The sequence below is a fragment of the Salarias fasciatus genome (assembly GCF_902148845.1).
Source record: "Salarias fasciatus chromosome 7 unlocalized genomic scaffold, fSalaFa1.1 super_scaffold_4, whole genome shotgun sequence".
NCBI classification, from domain to species: domain Eukaryota; kingdom Metazoa; phylum Chordata; class Actinopteri; order Blenniiformes; family Blenniidae; genus Salarias; species Salarias fasciatus.
The window spans coordinates 11,309,120-11,333,278 of NW_021941229.1; the positions used below are offsets into that span (position 1 = coordinate 11,309,120).

The following is a 24,159-nucleotide window of genomic DNA, read 5'->3' on the forward strand; positions in this document are numbered from 1 at the left end:
GACCGTGGCCGACGCGCCGAAAGCCCTCCCTCTTGTGTTTCTTTGTTTTTTGCTGGGCCGGCCTTTTGAAATGAATTAGCCAAATCTGTTTATATCTCTTTTTTAGGGGGTAAAAAAAAAAATAAAAAAAATAATCATAATTTGCACATAGTTTAGCCGTCCACATCTCCCACAGAGATCACATGCTGAAATATTCATGAGATGCCTGTTTTCTTTCTCCCCCTGAAGAAAGAAGAAGAAGTGACTTTTAGTTTTGAAAACAGTATAGACTTTGTGTCTGGTTTAAGTTTTTCATATTTCAGTGGCGTATCTACAGAGCTCTGCAGTCAGAGCGAGTTTCACACCGCAGGGAGGGACCATGGAGGAGACGATGGGATAGTCTTTGGCCTGCGTTTTACAAAAAGGAGACTGGAGAGGAGAGATGTTTTCCCCCTTCATCTTGAACTAATCTTCTCCTGAGAGCCGCCGTTGATGTCGGGATCCTCTGAGCTTTTAGCATTGATCTGTGGGATTTGGAGAAGGAAGTCGGGGAGAAGTTGCTGACTGTTTTTGTCAAAGTGCGAGTTCACACAGGGATGCTTAGAATTTAATGTTTACCCAATTCAAAATTATGCAAAAAAGAAAAGTGAACAAAACCTTTGTTTATCCACATGCATATCAAGGACACGCCCTCCTGGGACGAGAGGAAATTACTCATCTGAGATTGACAGCGCTGTTTAGGATTTCAACTTTTTTTTTTGCCTCCCAGTTGGAGCCACATTGTGGTGCGTTAGTCGTACTGTGAATGGATGTGTTGCATTAGTATTCCTCCCTCTACTCCCCTCGGGTCAGGGAATTAAACTTCTGAATCTAATATATCAGGACAGTTAAGGAGAAGCAGTCCTTGTCTTTGAACCGCCCGCTTAAATTGCAAACAGAAGTGATCTTCATCTAAACAGGACGAGCTGATCTCCGAGCACACAGAGATCACACCCTCTGCCTTTTTTTTTGTGTGAATACATCATTACAGTGTCAGGACTGCGAAGCGTGCATGCAACAATCACAACATTCACCGCAGGTTTCTCTCCTAATTATCAGAGCAGAACACGCAGTTTCAACCAGGACCGAGGTTTGGAGACAAATGACATCGACCTCTGAACAGAGCAGCTCAGCCGCGATGAGTTCTGTAAATGATGTGAGGATTTCATCAGAAATAAAAGCAAAGTGGGACGCAAAATCCTGTCGTAGCTTAGCATGAGAGGGGGTGTAAAAGAGCCAAGTTTCAAAAATTGAAAGGATGTTAAGGTGTGGTTCAACAGTGCTGAGTGCTGCTTTTGTCAAGATGAAAGGTAATTATTAATTTAAACCGTGCACGGCCACAATGGGGCGCTCTGTGCGATCTGAAATCTGTTCATTCTTAATATAAGAGTCCTCATTAGAAGAATTAGTTTTTCACTTCATTTACATTATACGTGATGGCAACAGGCCAAAGGTCATCAAACCATCAATGACTGCTACTCTCCATAGATGCAGCCTTTTCTGAAGCGATTCTGCAAAATTGTAATTCCATTAAGTATTCGGATCATTTGTCAGAATCAACAATTTCCTAAAGTACATACAAATCTGGCGTCGTAGCATGCATACTTAACATATTAGACTTACAGACATGCACAATCAATCCAGTTTCAGGCTTGAAATCATTTTTCTCACACACAGACCACTCAAAAGTGTGAACATGAAAAAAATACTTTAAAGGGAACTATTTCTGATGTCTTGATTGTTATAATCCAGATTAAATGACTCTTCATACTTTACACAATTAACACAATAGTCATGTGTCACCCTGGGCATTATGCTGCTGCCTTGTTTGGACTCCAGCCGCTAATGTAAACCCAGGACTGACCGTGCAAATGACTAAATAATCACTGCTAGTCTGTCATGAAGCAGGCTAGTTTCACCTCACAGATGATTTTGTTGCAATAGTAATCCTATAACAGTGTAGCGAGCCTATAATAGTTTAGTCATACTTTCATTAAACAGTAAGACCACCTGATGAAAACAGATGTGCATGAAGCAGTGAAAAATAATGGCTGAAATTCCAAACAGCTGCCAACCAAATACCACAGTGTTTTGTAACCCTTTTCAAAGAAAATAATGTAATTTCATAGTTTTTCAAAGCATTCAGTCATAACTTGGCAGAAGCACTGTTCTAAGAATCATTAAGTAAAATCATTCATTCTGTGATACAATGGCAGTTTTATGTTTTGGAACAGTAAAAATTGAAGATTTGAAGATCTGGATCACATCAATTTGGGTTTATATCAGGAGGTTTTTCTTTTCTTTTTCTTTTTTTTTTTTACTGAAAATAAAAAAAAGCAGTTATACACAAAGAAGTTGATTCAGAGCAATAACTCATAATATTCTGTTTTCCATCTTTCTTCTGTCAGCAAAGTTCACCTTCAATGATTTCTGCTCTTTCAGACTCTTTAACTTTCGATCACGTATAATTTCACTGCCGTATATGTAAGCTGTTCCCCACCACTGCTGGGATCACACTTTTCCCGGGTGCTCTAAAGTGAAAGAGGGCGTTCTAAAAGCATGTTCACTGTCTTTGACCTGCGAGAGCCTTCATCCGTTTTCCCTCTGCGTTTATGCTCATCTCTCCACAAGACTTAAGTCGGTCTAATGAAGTCAAATCAATAAATCATTGTAGCTTTCTCCTCTTGATTCACAGAGGCCTCTTTATTTCCAAAGAATTTGCCCTCCTATTTTGTACCTTGGGCAGTGTACCAGACTAGTGGTGGAACAGCTTATTTTATCATTTTTCATTTCAGGAAGATGACGAACTTCAATTAATTTTGATTAAAAACGAATGTGGATATATGAAAATCCTATAAATTTCTGTCATTGTTTCTTACAAGATGAAACAAAAAATGTATTATATGTAATTGTAAGATGCGCTACTTTAGGTAAATATGAATAATCGCTTTTCATATTGGGCGCACGTTTTACAAAGGCTTTCCTGGTTGGATAATAAAGTCCCTTTTGAGCTCCTGACCACTTGTTCTCTTGTAAAGTGTCAGCGGAGCCTCTCAAGGGCCTCTTGAGCTCCACGAGCTGTCCAAGAGGCTGATTTGTGCTTCAGTTAAAAGGCCCCCAAAGAACGGGTGTGCTCAGCGAAAGTTGTTTTTTCGCCGGCAGATCTCTGCAGGTATTTCCTCTACAAGCCGAGACAGAGTCACTGTTTGTTTTGTCTTCCTACTTTGCTCCTCTTTGGAGGATATTCCTCACAATGCAGCACCCGTGTTCGTGTGCACTGATAGGTAGCGTGTGACAATGGGCTCTCAGCCAAAAACCACAATAAAAGTATTCATTTCATGCATTCCCGTACTTTCTGACTCTTTGTGTTCGCTTCCTCGCAGCCCAACGACCCAGTGACAAATATCTGTCAAGCAGCAGACAAGCAGCTCTTCACCCTGGTGGAGTGGGCCAAGAGGATCCCCCACTTCTCCGAGCTGCCGCTGGACGACCAGGTCATCCTTCTACGAGCAGGTCAGTCGACACACCCCGGATGAATGATTTCAACAATTAATATTTAGAATACTACAAGCTACAAGTACAGATATCATCACTATCGGCTGAGATGCACAAAACAGCTGATTTTAGACTCGTGTCGCCATACCGTGAATCACTGTTTCGGTCATGTGACTGCGTGGGGAAGTCAGCGACCCGCTCGGGAACAGGGGAAGCGGCACTGTAAAGCAGGGAGTGAATCATCTGTCGCTTCTGCTGCATTCACCGACGTCACACGCAGGAAGGTCTTTTGGGTTCTCCCAACACTTTGCCCTTGTTGCCTGCCTGTCGCTCCAAATTATACCATCATACTCCGAATCCACCTCCAGGAGAAAAATAAACATGCTATTATACACCCGTCTATTTCCTCACCTCCCCCTCAAAAAAAAAAAAAAAAAAAAAAAAGAAACCCTCCCATCCTTCCCCGTCCATTGCACATACATTGATGGAGAGACTTGAGTAAAGCAGAGCGAGACATTATTCTGCAGAGCTCGTCTCCTCTCAGCTCTCAGGTTTTCTATAAATAACCGCTTTAGTTCTGCTGTATCACAGATAAAAGCATCCCAGCTCCTCTCATACCCAACTCAACTCTGGGGAGAAGCGGCGAGTGTTGCCAGGCAGAACAGTTAAAGGAGCCCTGTCACTCAAAAGGCGGCGTCTTGTGTCTTCATTGCTCTCTGTGTCGAGCCCCTGCTTTGGCACATCAAGCCTGTTGTCTTCATTGTGATGGCAGGCGCAGTTCATCCTTTTTACACGCTTGTCTCTTAAGAAAGCATGATTCAAATGTCTTCGTAATAACCTGATGCCTGTGCTTGAGAAAGCTGCACGCTTTTGCGGCGCAGCTCAATTGATTCATTGGAATCTCCCCCCCTGCTTTGTTGTCAGTTTCATTTTGCCTGAATGCTGTGTGAACTTTTGTACTGGGATTTTCTTGTTTTTCTTTTTCTTCCCCCCTTTTTTTTTCTCATACTTTTCCTCAATTCCTCTCATCCCCTCTGCCTCAGGTTGGAATGAGCTCCTCATTGCGTCATTCTCGCACCGTTCGATAGCGGTAAAAGACGGGATCCTGCTGGCGACGGGCCTTCACGTGCACCGCAACAGCGCCCACAGTGCCGGAGTGGGAGCCATCTTTGACAGGTTATTTTTAAACATCATTGCAATTAAAATTTTTAATTGTATTAGCCTTTTTTTTTTTTTCATTCTATAATAAGTCGCGCTTTTTAAAGTTGGGGTCAAAGAAAGGACAAAACAGCTTGTAACTTTTATCTGATTTACAAAGTAGCTGAAATGTTTCTTAATAAAATTAATGATGTGGTTAGCAGCTGATTTTTAATGAATGAGTGAAAATAAGCGAGAAGGCTCAACTTTTGTTGCTTTATGGTTATCTGTTTCCATGGCAACTGTCATTGTTGCCTTCCACTCAAAAAACAACCAAAACAGATTCCGAGGTGGAACTTTATGAAAACACTCGGGTTCCGCCCTGAGTAGACCGTGATAGCGTTGCTGCTGCACTGTGCTGCACCGCCGTAGGAAACAGTTCTTCTGCACCATAACGAACACGGCAACTTCCAGAGTGGCTTGACTCCCAGTCCAAAATCTAGTTTTATAGTCCGTATTGGTAGTTTTATAAGCGAGAGTCACCCCAATAGCATCCAGTTCATCATCTGAGTGTTGTGCGCTCTCCGTTGTTAATGCTTTTCGTGTATTGTTCTCTGCACGCTTGTGTGTGTGTGTGCGTGTGTGTATGTGTGGTTTCATGACAAAGACAAGAAGGAGCTGGATTTTCTGGTGCTCAGGAATCTAACTAATTCAACCACAATTAGAAAAGCCAATGCAATGATTTTTCAAACTGAAGGCTGAACAGGCTGTTTTTTCTCAAAGTAGATTGGACATCCAGGTGTATTTTTTTGTTTCTATTCTTAGACGCTGCATGCTCTCTAGTGTGTGTTTGAATTGTAAACCTTTTAGAGAACATACAGTTTTCATGTCACACTAAGGGTGTGTTAAAACGATCTACTTTGGAACTCATGTTTTCCTCTTGCTTTAGATTATATGACAGCAGGTGACTATCGGGGAAATCTGACACGATGGTTTCCCAGAGTGAAGCAGCTTCAAGTGCTCGTTATTAATTTCTTTATATTAGACATGAGCACTGCAGAGGAAATGGAAGTGTTCAGAAAATATTTGAAAAGTGTGCAGGAACCTCACTGGTGGCCATTTCTGACTGTCGTCTGTTCAGATTCATCATAATGTGAGAAAAAAACTTGAGATGCTCAGATTGAAAAATGGGGAAGTCATTTCACATGTTATTGCTGTTGCTATTAGGAAGCTGTGTGAAAAGTAAAATGCCCACAGAGAATCGCCAGCCTCCGCTGCTGTCGTCCGACTCACACAAACAGCAGTGTAACTTTCAGTCGCTCTCCTCTCCTCCTCTCTGATCCCCGGCCGCTGTGCTCAGTCATCAGCGCTCACAGCCACAGGACATATTCCATCTCAGCATTAACTGTGGCAAGCATTAAGATACTGAGAACTGATAATGCTCCTTTATCTGCACCCCCTCCCTCGTTTCTCCATACAAATGAAGAGACTGATTAACTTAAACACTTGAGTCCTTTTCTCTCTCTCTCTCTCTCCCCCCCCTTTTTTTTTCTCTCCTCTCTTTTTTTAGCGCTGTTGTTCCTCCTCGGAGCAAATTGAATTAGAATGAGCTAAGAGCCACAATTGACTTTACTATCCAAGCATGAGGGGCACAATGAAACGGAGCGGGGTGGGAGTTGGAGGGGTAAGAGCAGTGAGGAGAGGGTGAGGGTGTGACCGAGTCAAAGAGGGGTGAGGAGTTCGAGCGACACTCCTACCACTGATGTCAGTCACAGACGGCGGCGGCGCTGGTGTTCGATTACAGCGTGTGTTTCCCTCTTATGAAAGCCATGCACTAAATATAATTACTTTGCAGGCTTGTAAACTTTTCCACCGATCTTACGGTGGGTTTTTTTTTTTTTTTTTTGTGAGCCGGATGGTGGCTAAAAACATATTTTTTACTGTACCAGTCTGGCTCTGGGTGATTTACAATAAGGAGTATTGTGGCGTTTGTGAAAAACGTACCAATTAGACCCAAACGACTCGCTGTGATCTTAACTGAGGGCGTCAGAAATAGTCTGTGGCTCAGAGACTTGAAACTTGAAATAGTATGCCTGATCTGATTATTGTTAACCCTTTTTTTTGTGTCCTTTGTGCAGAGTACTCACAGAGCTGGTGTCAAAGATGAGGGACATGCAGATGGATAAGACAGAACTGGGGTGCCTCCGAGCCATTGTCCTTTTCAACCCAGGTAACTACCGACACGCATTTCGCCGCGCGTCGTCTTTAGCTGTGACTTATTTCAATTATCCAAACGGTGATTGCATCAGTGTGCTGGACGGCGTTCGAGTCAACAATTGCCGCAACATGTGCATAATCTCAACATAAATTACATCACATGATCTAAAGAGGTTCTCCTCCACCTGTTCATTTACATGTTTGGATGCGTTGCCAGCGTAGAGAAGGATTTATGTCAAATGGAAAATTCTCATCAGACCTGACTTCCTATTTTTCTAACCAAAGACAAAACAAATAACTCAGAAAAGTATTAATTTTCTGACAATATTCCTGTTTTTTTTAGCTGTTGTTGTCAGATGCTCTTTGTAACCTGTGAAAAAAGGCTCCTGCAGGCAAACATGAGCATCAAACACAACTTTCCTTGGAGTCAGTTGATGAACTGCGGCGCATGCTGGAGATATCGGCGTGTCCGAGCGCACGGCTTTTAGGAACACCGAGTTCTGGTCGAGTATGTTCACTATTCAAACAGCGCTGGGACCAGACGGGAAGATCACAACACCTCCGCTGCTCCAAAACTAACTCAGACACCTTAAGTGAGCTGTGGTGCGGCTCGCTGCCCACCTGGTTGCGGATCGGTTACCAGAGTACATGCAAACACTTCAACACTGTTGGTTAAGTTCCAAGTAAGTTTTATTGAGGCCCTTTTCTTTTTTTTCCCCCTTTTACGATACCAGTATTTAATATGACTCACTGAGGACCAAAAGCTTAAATTGATCGTCAACCCAGTGTTTTCATTTAGGATCTTAATCCTCCAGTTAGTTTGAAATATGACTTTAATAATAGTGTTTTTCCTCCTCATTGGCTCTAAATTCAGCTGCAGTCAGTTCCAGTACTGATAAGACAAAATGCTCCTGCAGCATAATCCACTCCTCCGCCGTCCATCAGGACTCCACACATTCAGAATTCCTGCCAAGATGACAGTACAGACACAACATCAGGTGGGCTTAAACTAAGTAGAGAACTGGTGCTTTTCTTATGTTTGGAACAAGAAGAGGAAAGGATTTTGTTGCACTTTATTTATTTTGGGATTGTTTTTTTCTTTCAGAGAAGAAGTCAAAGTATTTCTGATGTCCTGCTTTTAAATCTTTTCTCAGTTTTTTTTTTCCTCTCAAAACAAAACATCAGCCTCACCTCATTTGTGTACACATGAGAGAATTAGGGGCGTAAACTTCGGTTTGTGATTCACGATTTGGTTCAAGCAACTTTCCTAAAAATACAACCCCCCAAAAAAAAAAAAAAAACTGTTTGTAATGTCTAAAATCATGAATCGGTTTGTGTTTTGAAGATTGTTGACGTTTTATTTCCCTGCATGTCTCCATGTGATTAAAACTCAGATTTACTTCATTTAAAGTCATATTTTTTATAATGTTAAGGTAAATTCAAAGCAGATCAATTTCAATATAAAAAGTTACAGTGGAAATAACAATGTCATCAAAGTTCTTTAGATAAAAGTACTTTCAATCTATTTTTTATATTTGCCACAAAGCTATATTTTCAGTTTAAGCTTGAATTTTTACTTTGTTCCTGAAAAAAATGTTGATTTATTTTGTTTTGTTTGCATAAAAACCACCTCTGACGCTGCATTTGCAAAGCTGGCACAGTTTATGTCCTAAACCAAATGAAATCTTGTTTATTTTATCATTTGGCGTCCTGGAGTCGTTTTACGGTATGTTCCTGCAGCGATCTGGTCTCAGAGTAAAGGCCAAGTGAGTAAGCGTTGTGTAATTGCAGCCCGAGTCTTGCCGAGGTATGTGCCACTCCTGCGATGAGTGTGCTGCTCTGGATTTCCACCTCATCCACATGGTAGCTAAGTTTACTAAACCGGCCTGTGAATGTGAGCCGGGATTTTAATGACTCGGTGTGGGAGCCTTTCCCCCGGCTGGTCCTCTGGGGCCACGGCGGATCCGCTCGCCCCCAGACACACTGATCCTCTGTGTTCCGCATTTTGTTTCGGGGCCACGTCCAGGGCCCACTGGCCCCGGTTCACTTTTTTTTCGTCTGATTCCTTGTTTAATTAGGGGTTTTGGCAGGACTTGGTCTGACTGAGAAAGCAAAAAGGCCGGCGGGGGCTGACAGGAGGAGGAGGAGGAGGAGGAGGAGGACAGCGCAGCGAGCGCTAAAAAGGCCCTCAGTTCTTCTTTTCCCACACTGCCGTCACATCCAACCACCAACAACAAATGTTCTTTCATTGTTGACCGATGGTGCGACGCTTTGTCCTTCCCGAATGTTAATCAAAGACGTGGTTGTGCTGTTAATCAAAGACGTGCCCTCCAGCGGGGATTAAATTAGCGCGGCTCGGAAAATGCGGCCTTAATTGCAGCAACCCCGGAATATGGCGGCGGGTGAGTGTTCAGGGTTAAAACTCAACTTGCTCATTAACACACCTCCGTTTTCCATCTTAATCTCTCGCTGGGCGCCCTTGAGCAAAGCACTGAGCCAGATAGGTTGATTCTGACAGCACTGACCACCTATTTACCTGTAATTTTTTCGGCTTTTGTGCAGCGCTGTTACAGTTGTTACTCGTGTTTCTCCACAGACTCTAAAGGACTGTCCAACCCGGGTGAAGTTGAAGCTCTGCGAGAGAAGGTGTACGCGTCTTTAGAGGCCTACTGCAAACAGAAGTACCCCGAGCAGCCTGGCAGGTGGGTGCAGAATGGCCAAACTCTGGCCGAATCAACTCTGTGTGAACCTCCGTGTGTTCGAGTCCCGCGCCGCAGCTTCGAGTATTGGTTTTTACAGTAGTAAAAACGTGCCGGCGCATGAGCGCAGACTATTCACAGTGATCAGACGGCTCATTTATCCCCTCAAAACTGTCAAAGTTACAGCCGTGAAAATGTTGTGAAAGACTGATTCAGCAGCGTCCGGAGCTTCAAGTCACAACAGTTAGCAGTCGTGTTGAAAGTCACAACATAATTACCAATCTGTAAGCAGCCACCCAAAAAGAAAAAAAAGAAAAAAAAAGCGGATTATGAAGTGAAATACTCCATTATTTGAATGGGAGGCAGTCATGGAAAGACGGGCAAATGATCCTGTCAGCTGTTGTAATGGATCTGTTACATCCACTTGGAAAATCCCTGATTACAGCTGTCAGAGTGAGACTGCTGGAAAAAAGCAGCCGGTGCTTAAAGAAAGCCCTCAGATCTCTTTAGATTGATTGTACTATGTAAATTTTCCTTTCATAGTGAAACTTTGGCTTCTAAATTGACTCGTACATCAGATCTGAAGCCGCTCGTGAATTTAGTTTGTACTCAGAATTATTCAAGACAAGAAGTTTTTGCTTCATCTCCTCCTGTTAGAAGTGCAGCAGTGACTCATGATCTGTGTGTTTCCCGTTTGTTTTCCTTTGCATCGAACTCACTGGAGTTCAGGGACCACATACAGCCCCGTTCAATCTTGAGTGAGTCAGACCGATGAAATGGAAACATAATAACAAACAAACACAACTCTATTTTTCCCCCCTGTATTAGTGCAAAGAAGTTCAACTACATGAAAATTGATTTTTTTTTTTTTTTTTTTAAAAAAGAAGTGCAATTTCACCAAAATGCCACTTCTACTGATGCTTCGTGGTGCGAAGTACAACTTAAATGTCCTCTAAACCATCTTTAAAGTGCATATTTTCACTTTGACTATTGTTGTAACTAAAAATGCAGCAAATGACTCAACTGTCCTTTTTCTGATTGTTTGAATGTGCTGAAGGACATAAAATCCTCTATGCAAGAGCGCTGCTCTTCTGGATAATGTTATTGAAGCCTTAAGTTTTTACAAGACGCATCATTTCTGCAGCCTTCAACATGCCAAAAAAAAAAAAACAAAACTGTTGCAATGATTGACAATAACTACAGAGAGACGTCACTGTTTCTCCCAGGTCACTCCTGCAAACTTGTTGGGTGTCCATGACAACAAGAGGCTGTAAAAGTGTGTGTGAGTTCTTGTAGTTCTGTAAAATGTGCTCGGAGTTTGTAGGACACACACTCCGAATGCAGAGTGAATATCTTCTACAGACCTGTTCAACAACCTTCACCTCGACCCTCCTGAGGATTTTACCCCAGGGAAAGTTAGTTTTACACTCGTGTTAGATGTCTTTAAAGTTAAAGGAGCAGTTTGCTAAAATAATATGAAATTAGTATTTAAAATAAGTGTGACGATAACTGATGAAAATTAGCTGTGATTCTACTAATATTTATGAGAAATGAAGAGTTTCTGCACTTTGTTCGGATGAGTTGAAGTGTGTGTGATCATGTTTCTTGTGCCAAAATGATAAATAAATGATGCTTATATTCAGAACAAACCCTTTTTAGCTGTTCATGAGTAATCAGATAATCCTCCACTGTAACAAACAATAACGTAATAACTTCCTGTCATGTAATGCTTTTAGGTATTCTGAATTTAATAAAGCTGATTTTATAATAACTTACCAATTATGTAATATTGTTTATTTGGTTAATGAATATGACAACCAAGCCATCCGCCATACAAAAGTTCTAATACAGCTGTTCTATTTTTAAAAGATGTTTTTAAATGTAATAGCTTATGGTGGCTTATTACATTATTGGCAAATGTTATTATGATAATGACTCAAATATCTTTTTACTCTGTTGGTAATTATGTTATTGGTTTTATTAGATTGAATAAGGCCAAAATAATTATATTGACTGTACTACTGCAGTGATACTCGGCAATCTCAACATTTCTGCAGGTTCAAACTCTGAAAAGTCTAAAAACCTCTAATAGTTGTGAGTAAAGTTCTCCTGACCCAGAAACTTCAAAAATAGGATTCCTCAAGTCGGAGTGCCGTCGTGTTTCTCTTCCATGACTGAAAATCAGGAAACAATCCGGCCTTTGTTTTTGTTGGGTACACGTCTTAATTCTGCTCTTCCTGTCCGGACAGATTCGCCAAGCTGCTGCTGCGGCTACCGGCGCTGCGCTCCATCGGACTCAAGTGTCTGGAGCACTTGTTCTTCTTCAAGCTGATCGGCGACACGCCCATCGACACCTTCCTCATGGAGATGCTAGAAGCGCCCCATCAAATGACATAATAACGGAGAAAAAAGAAACAAACTTTCTCGCCTGTCATCGCCCAGTCCCTGCAGTGACAGCAGGGCCAAAAGAAAAAAGACAACCTCTCATTTCCAACAAGAGACGGATCACATGATCATTTTTGGATGGAGATCCTCTCCCCCTCCTCTCGCTCTCTTTTCTATTCCCTCGATATTCCCTTTGATGTTTTTCAGAAACAATGAATCCATCGTGTCTATGGGTCTGTTTTATACCTTGTAAAAATATATAAATAAGAAATATATATATGAGAATCACACAGCAGCGCGGGAGAAAGCAGCGGACTGAAACGAGAGTGAAAGAAAAACATTGAGCCATCATTTTCATCTCTGCTTGTCATGACTTTGAAAAAAGAAAAAAAAGCTCGAGATGATCAGGTTTTAATGCCCACAGTTATGCTTGCAGGTATATTCGCAAAAAAAAAAAAAAAAATAATAAAAAAGAAAAAAAAACAGCGAAGATGTCACATTGGGACACTCAGCGTTGTGATTGGGACAATCGTGGACTCTCGGGGAGCTCGGGGCTGGTTTCACACCTGGACCTGAGCCCTGCTTCGTTCTTTCAGGACTGATTCAACATAAAGGAACTCGTCTGTTCCCGCCTGACGCCTCGCAGACACGTCAGGTCTTGCACTAGCCGGGTTTTTTTTTTTTGTTTTTTGTTTTGTTTTGTGTTCTCATTCGGAGAGGGAGATTGGTGGGCTAACAAGATTTGAAGTGCTGAAAAAGAAAGAGAGAGAGAGAGAGAGAGAGAGAGAGAGAGAGAAAAAAAAAGCAAACCTCAGGTCTCTGCCCAATTCCAACGTATCCAAACAAGGTCTTACTCGACTGGCACTGTGCAGCACTGGGACGAGGAGCAAGTCAGACAACAGTCCACCACACTTCTCCCTGCCCCGCCACTTGAATCCAGACGTTCAGCCTTGGTGGACCGGGTCGGGGGAGGAGGGTTCAAGGTTTGAAACCCCCGCCCCCCCCCCCGCTTCTCATTTCATGTGAATTTCAACACACCATGAACACCTCCACACTCACAAACCCCTGCAGCTACTCCAGCCTCCTCACATCTACCTGTACAAGTCCAGCCACACACAGTATTCTCAGTTTCACTGCAGCAGCTCTCAGTGGCCTCCGTCTCATCCCTCGGAAGCGTCCAGTCTTCGCCTTCTTTACCGCTCCGCACGCCAGAGGATCGCCCGTCGTCACGGACGCAGCCGTTTGTTTGCTCTTGTTTTTGTTTGTTCGTTTGTTACTTGGCACTTAAAACCTCATGACCGTGGAGTCGGGTTTCCTAAAAACGGGAGAGCCGATGTTGATGGAATCGACCGTCTGAGGCGGAACGTGGCCCCGATCGGGGCCGCTCCTCAGAGGACACACACACACACACACACACACACACACTCGCTCTCTCTGCACTTCTCCAGACAACCGAGTGTCATTCAAGCTGAACTGTTGAATATCTCCATGTTGTGTATAAATATGCGTTGTGCCCATGTTTCCTTTTTCTGTTCCTCTCTTCTTCTTCTTCTTCTTCATCTTCTTCTTCTTCTCTTCTTTTCTGCAAAATGCTGCAGCTGCTGCAAAACTATGCATCCAGTGCATTTCCAAAGATTGTCCACGGAGCCGCTTACAAACAGGTCTGACGTTTCTAAAAACGGGTGTTTGGGAGTTGTGGGTCCACTGTGACGTTTTCCTGGAGACGAGCACACTTCATTTGGATTTTTTTTTTTTCTTTTCCCATCATTACTCTGATTTTCCGTTCTGGTTGCGTCGCCTTCGACAGAAGCAAACGTCTCTTAACCATCAACCCAAACCAAGACTTTCACGACACCTTGCTGATGATATTTACACCTGAGAGGAAACGGTTCAGTTACATTTTGTGGGTAGTTTTTGCTCGCATTACATCTTTCAGCTGTTTTTCATTTGGACCTTGACATCATCTGGACCTTGGAAATCCAAACTAAACCTGAGCACTGTGTTTTCTTCCTGTTGGACACACTGTGGTGTGTGCGGATGTGGAGTCTTGACTGTGCCAAATGCTAAAATGATGCAGTGTGCATTAATTATGCACTGGATCATATAAAAGTTCAGAAAAAAAATTCGAACTACATTGTATTGTTTTTTCTTGTCACATATCCGCTTGGTGGTCATATCAGTCAGCTTGTTTCGGACAAGCTGACGTCAGGAGTATCCGTCTGACCCAACAAACAACTGGAAAATCTATGATGCTGATGTCAAATTACAATCCATCGTCGCTGCACGTGGGCTGTTAAGAGAGGCCAACCAGTCAAGAAGAAATATGGCTGTGAAAACCCAGTGTAGGATAAATATGATGAGGAGTTATTTCAGTGATTTGGAAAAAAAAAGAAAAAAGAAATCGAACTTTTAAGCTCAGTTTCGAGTTTGTACCACAGAACACGGTGATCCTCGTGGCACTATCAAGACTCCACAGCTTGTTTTGCACCCACCATACAATGACCACATGTGAGATTTGTCCTCTTTATTTCGGAGTGTGTTTTTTTTTTAAAAAAAAAGGGGCGTCCACTGTGAGGGAGGGACTTTGTGAAGACGCCTGGTGATCTCCTCTCTCTCACACAATGAAGACGAAGTTAAAGAGCGGGAGGCTTTTCATCGCTGTGATCCACCTCAGGAGGGCAGTTGGAGGTTAGAGCGAGCGGAGAGCTGCCGGCGCCCTCTAGTGAAACATCCGCAGTGTTGCAAAGTTACTTGAATTATTTTTTTTTTCTTCTTCTACAAGTATTGATGAGAGAGCAGATCGGACAGAATCTTGGTGTCTGCACTTGTTTAAAAGTAGCAATAACTTCAATATGAACCATTGGCTCGTCATTCCCAGGTGTCAGTATTGACAGTTTACAGTATTTCTACTTCGGATGGGGAAGGGGGCATGAAAAAAATAAAATAAAATAAATCCCTGCATCAAGAATTTATTTAGGGAGTCAGATGCTTTGTTTTTTTAATGAACGGCCCGAGTTTAAAATCTAAATCCAGCTGTTGTCTTCAGTCTGTCGCCTCCTCCTCTTTAGTTTACTGTGAGCGGTGACCCCAGGGGTATCTTAAGCCATAAAGTGGAGGACGTGCAGGACGGACAGGAATCGCCCACCTAGAACGAACGCTTTATAACATAAAGCCTATATTTTGTTAATATGTATATGTGTGTATATATTTATAAATATATATCAGATCTGTTCCTCGAGTATTTCCAGCAATTGAAAGAGGGAGACGAGTCTTTCAGACCAAAATGTCCACAGCGGGTGTCCCCCCTCCCCCTCCCCATCCCCCAAATATTTGAGGGGTCTTCATTTTGTCTTTTCTGAACCTCCTTCAGAATAAAATCCCAATCAACCAGCAGAACGGCAGCAGCTCTGAACTCAAAAGAAACCAGCCTCTCAGCAGTTTACAGGACGTCAAAAAAATTAAAAACGAAAAGAGAGAGAGAAAAAAAAGTGGTTGAAACTTTAAATCCTTCAAGATGTTTGTGTTGCTTAGCAGTTGTATGTTTAAGACAAAAAAAAATCAAATCAAGGTGTAATCAGGAAAAGCTGAGCTTGTGACACAATCACTGCTTTCTTTGTTGCATAGACGGTGAAATGTTCTAGTTTGAAAAAAAGACAAAAGGACAAAAAAAAAACACTTGGAAAAAAGATCTATTTTTGTACAAAGGTAATTTTATCCCATGTACTCTCTGTTGTTTCCTTTTCTTTCTCTCTTCTGTGGGCTGTTGTAAATGTCGTGGAAAAAGCTTATTTGGCAGGATTGGAAGGTGAGAGGAAGTCCCGTCGGCTTTTGGCACTTTGGTAACTGTGTCGCCTTTTTAATTTGCCATTTTCAACCCGTCGCTGCAAGACGGGTCAATGTCTTCTTTCATTATATTGTTTTTTTTTTTGTTTTGTTTTTTTAAAAGGAGATGGAATTTTGTCATCTGTTCTTTGTGGGTTGTTCTCTGATGTTCTATCTTTCATGGACAGAAAATAAAGTTATTAAAAAAAAAGTCTTGAAAAGTGGAACATGTTGGATGATTTATTGGTTTGGTTTGAAAATTGTGCAAAACGTGAGATGCCTTCAAACTGAAAGACTAACTGAGACTGATCAAACAGATGAAAGAAATGACGAGCAGAGTGGAAGTGTGGGGCTGCTGTCTTTTGGAGCGTGATTTTGAAAGGTGACTATACCCAAAATACCGAAAAACTTTGATTTCAATGTAAATCAAGTATTTTATTCCATGTTTATTTATGCTTCTAGCAGCTCTGATGAGGAAACAAACACATCATCGTGAAAATGACTCGATCAGATGTGAACCTGCCTGACAAACTGACACACTACTTTTCAGGCTTTGGGTTTCTATGAAGAAAGTGAGTGATTAACAACAAAAATCACAACGCACACTTGAAGCTGAACTTCACAGTTGGAACCTCAGATGTGAGAATAATGGCTTCTGTTCCTGTTTTTAATGATCAAGGCTAAAAATTAGAGCTGTCAGAGTTATTGCAATTAATTAATGTAGGGCTGTCGAAAGATGATTTTTTTTTATTGCAATTAATTATATAATTTGGGTTTTTTTGGGTTTTTTTTAGTTTGAAAACTTTTTTTCACATAGAAATTTGAATAAGTTGGTCTACATGGCACTTTATTTTGAAAGAAAATCCAATAAACTCCAAAAAAGGAAAGTCTTTGTGTTTGATTCTCAATCAAGAAGCTCTGGTAAGAAATCTCTCGCCTTAAGTTGCAATGCTGATATTTCAACAATTACTTTGACTTCCATTTAAATTAATTGTTGAACTGATGAATGATTTATGTTATGGGCTAAAAACAACAGAATTTTAGACATGCAGTTAATTATTTACAAACAGTTTAGACTAATAATCACAATCAACTAAGGAAGTCCTGTTATTGTGATTAAAAAAAAATGTATATTCTGACAGCCCTTCTAAAAATATTACTAAAAACAAAAGTCAGGAAATACTTTGGTTATCAAAATCTAAAAATTGACGGCCGATGGAAATCCAGAAGCCATCAATCACTGTGGTCACAATCACAGAGATCTGATCAGTGATCAAAGATGCTCAAGAAGTGAGTCACATTTTTGCAGGGTTATAAAATGAGATTTTTTTAATCAACAACGTAACATTTTGGAAAACCTCCACATTGACATGAAAAACTGTAGATGTTCCTCTGCTACACCCAAGTGGCTGATCAGCGGATTTAGCTGTGTGAACAGGTCTGACTGCAAAACATGTTTTTATAAGCATCCACGTGGCCGACGCGTCATCTGTAAAACAAACAGGACCAAACTTAATGTGAAATATACAAAAAAAAAAGAAAAGAAAAAGGTTTTATTAAGTTGCTGCAGGGTTATAGCTGTAGAACGCCAACATATCGTCCACAAAATCCAAACTACAGAGAACAGAGGCTGCTGGAGTGCAGATCTAAGAGCTAATCAGGCAGAGAACATAGAGACAAATACCACTAAAATTATTCAATTACAAGTCTGTAATATGTACAAATACCAGAAGAAGAAAACAACTCATTTGGTCACTTTGTGAACAGCAGAATTTGAAAAATGATTTTTTTTTTTTTTTTTTTTTGGAAAGATGGGATCATTTCAGAAATCAGGTTGGTTAAATGTGTGATCAGGGCTCATGAAGAAACTAATATTGGTACCAGCTGAATAAATATATATCAGGATACTTGGATATCTCTGTTTTAACAAGTTTGTGCACTTGATGGCGCTTGCACAGCTACACGGATCAAAAAAAAAAAAAAAAAGGCAACAGAAATCATACAAAAGACCAAATAAGCATCACATTTATTGTACAAGAGCAGGGGGGGTGTGCAGCGGCCGTTAGGAGGCAGTGACATGGAGGTTAGACGCCGTGTTGGGGGACCGAAGCGCCACAGATCGCTGGGAAATAACACAAAGCCACTAAATCCGCCGCATGGCCGATTGTGTGGGAAATCTCCGCGTCCAGCAGGAGCCGTCAGGAGGGAAAACGAGCCCTCTCGCCGTACAATAACATGTAGAAATAAAAGAAAAAAAAAAAACGAATCACAAATGGCCCAACAGAAGGTGTTTAGCAGTCGCTTTTCCATAGCTTGATGGTTTTGTCGTTTTCTAAAGCCGCTGACGCGATGATGTTCTCTGTCGGGTGGCAGGCGGTGGAAATGACCACGTCTGAGACACAAAGAGGGAAACAAGAGTGAGGATCCTGAAGGAGACTGTTCAGAAATCATCTCGACTGATCACATCCATCTCAATCTGTTCAACAAGTCCGTTTTTCTCTGCTGAACCTCTCTTTCATGGTAAACTGCTTTTTTCCTCTTAATTTTCACACCTTTTTAGACATTTTGATGATTTTCTCATCTTCTTAGTGCTTTTCAAGAACAATACATTTCCCTTTGTAATAATCAGTGAGGTGTGGGGTTTTTCCAGATTTAAAGATTTCTTTTTCTTCTATGAATCCATGTTTTCCTCAAAGAAAATGTTCATTTTATTTCTTGTAACTTGTAAAGTCAATAATGTATCATTTTTATTTAACTGGTTGGGGAAAAAAATCAACACATTTGTGGCACTTTCATCTTTTCTAAATTCTGGGTTCATTCTCTCACAAATTACTTTAATAGTCTGTGACTGTTTGATCACATTTTCAACTTCTACCTCAGGAGAAATCTGGGATTTTTTTGTGAATTCTTGTTGTAAATTTACAACTTTAACAGCTGAATGCGCTCAAAGTTTTCCTCTTTTTTTCCCTGACACCTTTTTATCTGTTAAATAAAAAAAATTAGATTCTTCATTCAACTCTGATTCATTTTTGTTTGCTTTTTTTTTTTTTGAAAGCAACCTAACAAAAGTGGAGCTACTCTTCAGTCCTGTTTTGGACACTTCAGGGTGTTTATTTCACTGAAGGTGTGTGAGTGTGTGTACCTGTGTGGCCCTGCAGTTTCTGCACGATCTCCTTGGTCTGCAGGTTCCAGATGTAAACCATGTTGTCCTCCGATCCCGACACGATCCACTGCAAGACAAGGAGACGCTCCCTTTCAGCTCAGAGTCCCGTTTAGAGAGCAGTCGTCTTTCATGACAGAGCTTACCTTCCCGCCGGTCACTGAGAAGTTTGCAAATATGCAGTATTTCTCATTTTTATGGCCCGTGTATGTTTTCAAACACTGAAATGGGAAAGAAAAGCAGAATCTATCAACTTCATCACGAGTAAACTAATACAAACAGCAAAATCTGTATTAAAGCAGGATTATGCCCTAATCAGCAACATTACAAGGGAGCGACGAATCTCTCAGTTTTAATGATAATCCTGTTTATTTTGGCGATGCGACGCGGCGGCGCAGCCAAAGCAGCTTACCTTTCCTTTGCTGTAGTCCCACAGCTTCAGCGTGCTGCAAAACAAACAACAGTTTAACAAGAAGAAAAACCTGTTTGACAAAGTGAAGCTGCAGGGAGATTATCCGGGACGGTGCTGCCCCCTGTCGGTGGAGGGAAGAAGGAAGGCGGCGCACTCACTTGTCCAGCGTAGCAGCCAGGATGTATTTCCCGTTGGGGGAGAACTTCACGAAAGACACTGGGGGGTTGTCGTCGTCTGACAGAGAAAAAAGCACAGTGGTACTGAAGTCACGTCCTGCAGTTTCTCCAGATCCAAATCCTCCGTATAATCATACTGTCAGGTGAAGCGGATCGTAAATGTGTCAAACACCCGGATGGATCCGCTTCACTCGGAGCGGACTGTATTTCGGATCCGATTGTACGAGGTGGTCTGCGCCGATCGATAGTTCGTTCCGTGTCTCACATGAACGCCGCCCGACAGCGGAGCGGATTAAACGGCATGCGTTCCTTCGTGCGCAGTAAACGGGAAGCAGGAAAGTCAAAAACAAGCAGAAGAACTCGACGGTGGTTGAGAAACACTTTAATATAAATCGCGAGAGAACAAACACTGGAGAGGCGAGATGGAAGCAAATCGCTCAACAGCGAGTTGTTTAAAGAGCTCCGTGGTAGAGTACCAGCGGACCGACGCTATACACAGACTACGTTTGAAGATTTGAACGTGTTTTCATGTTTGAAAACTACTTGACTATATAAAAACACACCGTTTGGCACTGAGGACGGCTGACTGCAAAAGCTAAACATCACATCCTGAAAATTCTGTCAGAGACCTCAGGATACATCGTCCATTTGGGAGGATAACCCGCTTCAGCCGAGGTCTGTGTGTGCGAGGACTGAACGTGGATCGCCTTATATGCCGTTCATGTAAACAAGTGTGTTTAATACGATTTTTTTTCCCCCAATTGGATTGAAAAAAAAAAAAAAACACAGCCATGTAAACTGGGCCACTGACAGATGATCAGAGAACTGTTATGGCTCACTACGCACTTCAAACAGCCAGGTCTCTACTGATGCTTTTTAAAACCTCTGGTCACTGTTTATTTTGGGCGATTCTGCCCCAAACGAGCAGCTGTTTTAATTGTGAGACCTGGCGTCCAGACAGTTTGGTCCACAGTTTGGACACACAAATGAAGGCGTGAAGGTATATCTATCTACAAAGGCAGGAGTCAGTGCAGCTGGTCTTACCTATGAGAGTCTTTAAACACTGGCCGGACGCCGTGTCCCAGATTCGACTGCGAATGGAGAAGTGCCGTTATTGTTGAGTGAATAATACAATAAAAGTGGTTTACATCAGTTACAACCCTTCACCCTTCTGTTTCCAGTGAGCTACACCAGCCCATTGCAGCATAAAAATGTATTGATACTCTTCCATTACTGTACTGATGTACTTACCAAAGCCCATCGTAGCTACTGGACACGATCAGGGAGCCGTCTCTGTTGAAGTGGACCTGCAAGCCGGGAGAAATCAGTGGCATCAGGATTGTAAAGCGAGTTCAAGATGACTTTTAAAAGTTTGAGGGTAAAAAAACTTACAGCAGAGACGGGATCCGAATGAGCCGGCAACGTTTTCAAGCACTTCCCGGTCTTCACGTCCCATATCCGTACGCTCTCGTCAAACTAAAGGGAATTCATCGAAAAAAAAAAAAAAAACAAAAAAAAACAACCTGATCAGACCCACTGAAACATGCTGTATAACATCAGAGTCCTGTTTGGCGACACGGACTCACCGATCCCGACACGATCAGGTTGGACTGGGGGTTGAAGTTGCAGCAAAAGACGTAGTTGCTGTGACCTTTCAGGGTTTTCAGGCACTTTCCCTGGTTCAGAGAAAAAAAAAATTACCTTAATGTTTCATTTCTCACAAGTTCTAAAATCAGATTTCACTTCTGTTTTCGTCCTCCGGAGCCAGCCCGCTCTCTTACCGAGCTGACGTCCCAGATCTTCAGGGTTTTGTCGTCCGACGCAGACACCAGGAGGTTGGAGTCAGACGACCAGGCCACGTCGGATATGCCCTGCGGATCCATAGGAAAAGTATAGCCGTGAAGCCCGTCTGTCTTATCAGCACAAAGGTGGTGGAAGCGAAACAAGAGTTTTAAAACTCACCAGTTTGTGTCCTGATATGGTTTTCTCAAACTTGCCGTCATATGCTCCCCAGATTTTGATGAGTTTATCAGCAGCTGAAGAGACAACGTATGTGTTCAGTTTCTTTGGGGTAATTTTAAGAATAGGCGTTCCTAAACTGATTGCCTCAGTGTAAGCATGTGTGTTCTTTTAACCTGCAACCCGGTGCATGGTCATGTGTGAAAAGAGAACAAAAAACTGACTTGGAGACTGAAGCTCGACTTCAAAATGTGACTCAAACAAAAGAAAACAAAACAAGAACTCAGTAACAGCAGAATTTAGAGCAGAGAATGATTCAAATATCTGTGACTCATGAGAACAGTAACAACTTCACACATGTTGGCGCCATCTGGGATGACGCAGACAGATTAGTTTTAAGAAATGCTGATTGGACACTAATAGATTTATGCATGTAGCAGGTTTTATTTGCTGAGCTCAAGATAGCTTGCAGCTAAAACGCCCCCAAAAAATTAATAAAAAAAATTAAAAAATAACAAAAACTAGAAGCAATTTGAAACTGTTTTGGGGAAACCACCAAGGCTAAAACTTCATTTCAGAGAAGTTGTGATGATCTGTCTCTGTCTCTCATTTCTCCTCTGAGGCACAATGTGTGGAGCTGAAGTGACTCAATGAAATGTACCAGTCGATCAAGTAGAAGCTGGCTGTGAAGGCAACCCAAACAACAACAACAACAACAACAGAAATGACGATGCTGAAAGCTGCAAATGTCGATGATGGGATAGACTGCCTGAGAGGATGAGGCATGGAAGATGGTGCCTCACCATGAGGAGAAGAAAAGGCAATAAATACTCACAGGAGCTGGCGAGCCATTCTCCGCTGGGGCTGAACTTTACAGAGGACACGGCTTTAGTGTGGCCCGCGAGCGTGAACTTCAGGCTGTAGTTTGGCTTGGCGGGCGCAGACTGTCAATGTAAACAGAGAGTTTTATTTTAACAAAAACATCAACAAACAAGCTTCTCCTGAATCGAGTCCTGATATCTCTTGATTAAGTCACTCGTGAGTGAAATGCTGCAGGAGACACTGACAGCACTCCTTATGTTCAGACCTTGCTTTGGCTGGCAGAGGCCGAGGGGACCACTGGAGGCTTCGTGTCCGTCTCTGGCTTCTTGTCTTCTGTTGCCATGTTGACGAAATCAGCATCTATAGAGTGCTGTCCTGAAACAGAGAGGACACACACTCTGGTGTCAGTAAGACACACTGATTGTCCTTTCAAATTAGACTTCTGCAGGAGTGATCAACAACTTCAACAAAAAAGTGAGTCAAGGCGACATGTTAAGCAAAACAAAAGCTACTAAACATGCAGGTGCGTTCTTATGAGCACAGATTAAACGTCAAATAATTAACAAATGACTACATCCATTCACTAAACGGTACTTCAGCAATTCACAGTGTATATACAATTTCCTGGTAAAGGCAGATCTTCAATGTTTGAACAGAAACAATCCGTGTATCCGCTTTATCCTTTAGCCTGATATCTATGTAGCCACCTCAGCTAGCTCACGTTAATATTGTTGTGGTTTCTGTGCACAACGTCAAGAAGTGCACAATGCAGTCACCTAACATTAATCACTTGTTACCAAAGACGTCCTGGATCGTCTAAATTCAGGGCAACATGGTGAAAATGTGAACTAAAACAAAGGGCTCCGCCAGAGTCGCCCTCGCCGAGAACCACGACCCTGACGGCTCCGGAGTGAGGTCGTAACGAAAGCTGCTCTCTTTCTACATTCAGGCGTTTAAATTTAGCACTAAGCGGTAGCTACATGTTAAATGCGCAGCTCCGCGGCGGTGCTGGTTGTGTAGCCGCCTGATGCTGTTGACAAATTGGGCTAAGCTGCCACGCAGGGCCCTCCATTCAAACAATGAGCTCCGGACCACGAGCGGATACTCACGGGGATTAAAGCAGCCTCGCGGGCGGATCTTCGCTCCCCGAACGGATGGGGAATCAATTCAAAACTGCAGAAAGACGAGTATTCAAACGATTTCGGTGAAAACGGCGAGGCTCCGGGAGGCTCAATGTGGAGCTACCGAGAGGAGAAGCGGGGAATGTGCTGACGCTCTGCGCATGCGCGCTGCGCTCACAGTCGACGGATGCTAATGAGGGTCAATTATGAAAAGGCGAAAGATCTAAGTGCAGATTAGAATGCCGCTCCCTGCAGCTTTCGCTAATGAACAATTTATCTTTTTCTTTCAAAGGAAACCACACCCAAATTAGATATTTCAACAGCTTGACAACAATTTTTTTTGTTAACTGACTTTCACATATACATTTTACTTTTTTAGCGACCTGAAAAAGTAAAGTGTGTGTGTGTGTGTGTGTGTGTGTGTGTGTGTGTGTGTGTGTGTGTGTGTGTGTGTGTGTGTGTGTGTGCGCGCGCGCGCTCGAACGTGCGTATATGAATATATGAATGTCTGTATGTATGTATGTATAGATAGATAGATAGATAGATGGATAGATAGATATAGACATATAGATATTTTTATTATCGTGATTTTTTTATATACTGATTTTTTTTATTACTGTAATGCACTTTGAGTTGTTTTTAATATGACGAGTGTCTTATAAATACAGTTTGATTTTCTTCGATTATTCAGAGTTTTATGTTTTACGCCTCTGGTGGGTGCAACAAACCAAAATCT

At 42.1% G+C, this 24,159-nt stretch overlaps 2 protein-coding genes across 6 annotated transcripts in view; one reads left to right on the forward strand and one right to left on the reverse strand.

Annotated features, from left to right (window-relative positions):
• Positions 1 to 15,624, forward strand: part of rxraa (retinoid X receptor, alpha a) — a 118,601-nt gene extending 102,977 nt beyond the window's left edge. For all 5 annotated transcript variants that reach the window (XM_030084249.1, XM_030084251.1, XM_030084250.1 and 2 more), the window contains 5 exons: positions 3,402 to 3,531; positions 4,557 to 4,689; positions 6,789 to 6,880; positions 9,464 to 9,569; positions 11,816 to 15,624. In XM_030084249.1, the coding sequence (XP_029940109.1) occupies positions 3,402 to 3,531; positions 4,557 to 4,689; positions 6,789 to 6,880; positions 9,464 to 9,569; positions 11,816 to 11,963 (609 nt within the window). In that variant the 3' untranslated portion in view covers positions 11,964 to 15,624. The remainder of the gene's footprint in view (positions 1 to 3,401; positions 3,532 to 4,556; positions 4,690 to 6,788; positions 6,881 to 9,463; positions 9,570 to 11,815) is intronic.
• A 1,903-nt stretch (positions 15,625 to 17,527) lies between these two features.
• Positions 17,528 to 23,576, reverse strand: wdr5 (WD repeat domain 5). The gene is made up of 14 exons (XM_030084255.1): positions 23,412 to 23,576; positions 22,568 to 22,677; positions 22,316 to 22,424; positions 21,484 to 21,557; positions 21,303 to 21,392; positions 21,108 to 21,197; positions 20,914 to 20,997; positions 20,773 to 20,828; positions 20,566 to 20,612; positions 19,504 to 19,579; positions 19,346 to 19,379; positions 19,080 to 19,154; positions 18,916 to 19,003; positions 17,528 to 18,165 (listed from the first exon to the last, which is right to left on the reverse strand). Exons 2-14 carry the CDS (start codon positions 22,643 to 22,645, stop codon positions 18,065 to 18,067), a joined length of 1,002 nt encoding a protein of 333 aa, XP_029940115.1. The 5' UTR covers positions 22,646 to 22,677; positions 23,412 to 23,576; the 3' UTR covers positions 17,528 to 18,064.
• Positions 23,577 to 24,159: the final 583 nt, after the last annotated feature.

Coding starts and splice junctions, on each gene's coding strand:
- wdr5 (XM_030084255.1), bottom strand. CDS start 22,645: ATGGCAACAGAAGACAAGAAGCCAGAGACGGACACGAAGCCTCCAGTG. Junction 20,998..21,107: donor ACCTGATCGTGTCGGGATCG/GTGAGTCCGTGT, acceptor AATTCCCTTTAG/TTTGACGAGAGCGTACGGAT. Junction 20,613..20,772: donor AGTAGCTACGATGGGCTTTG/GTAAGTACATCA, acceptor CTCCATTCGCAG/TCGAATCTGGGACACGGCGT.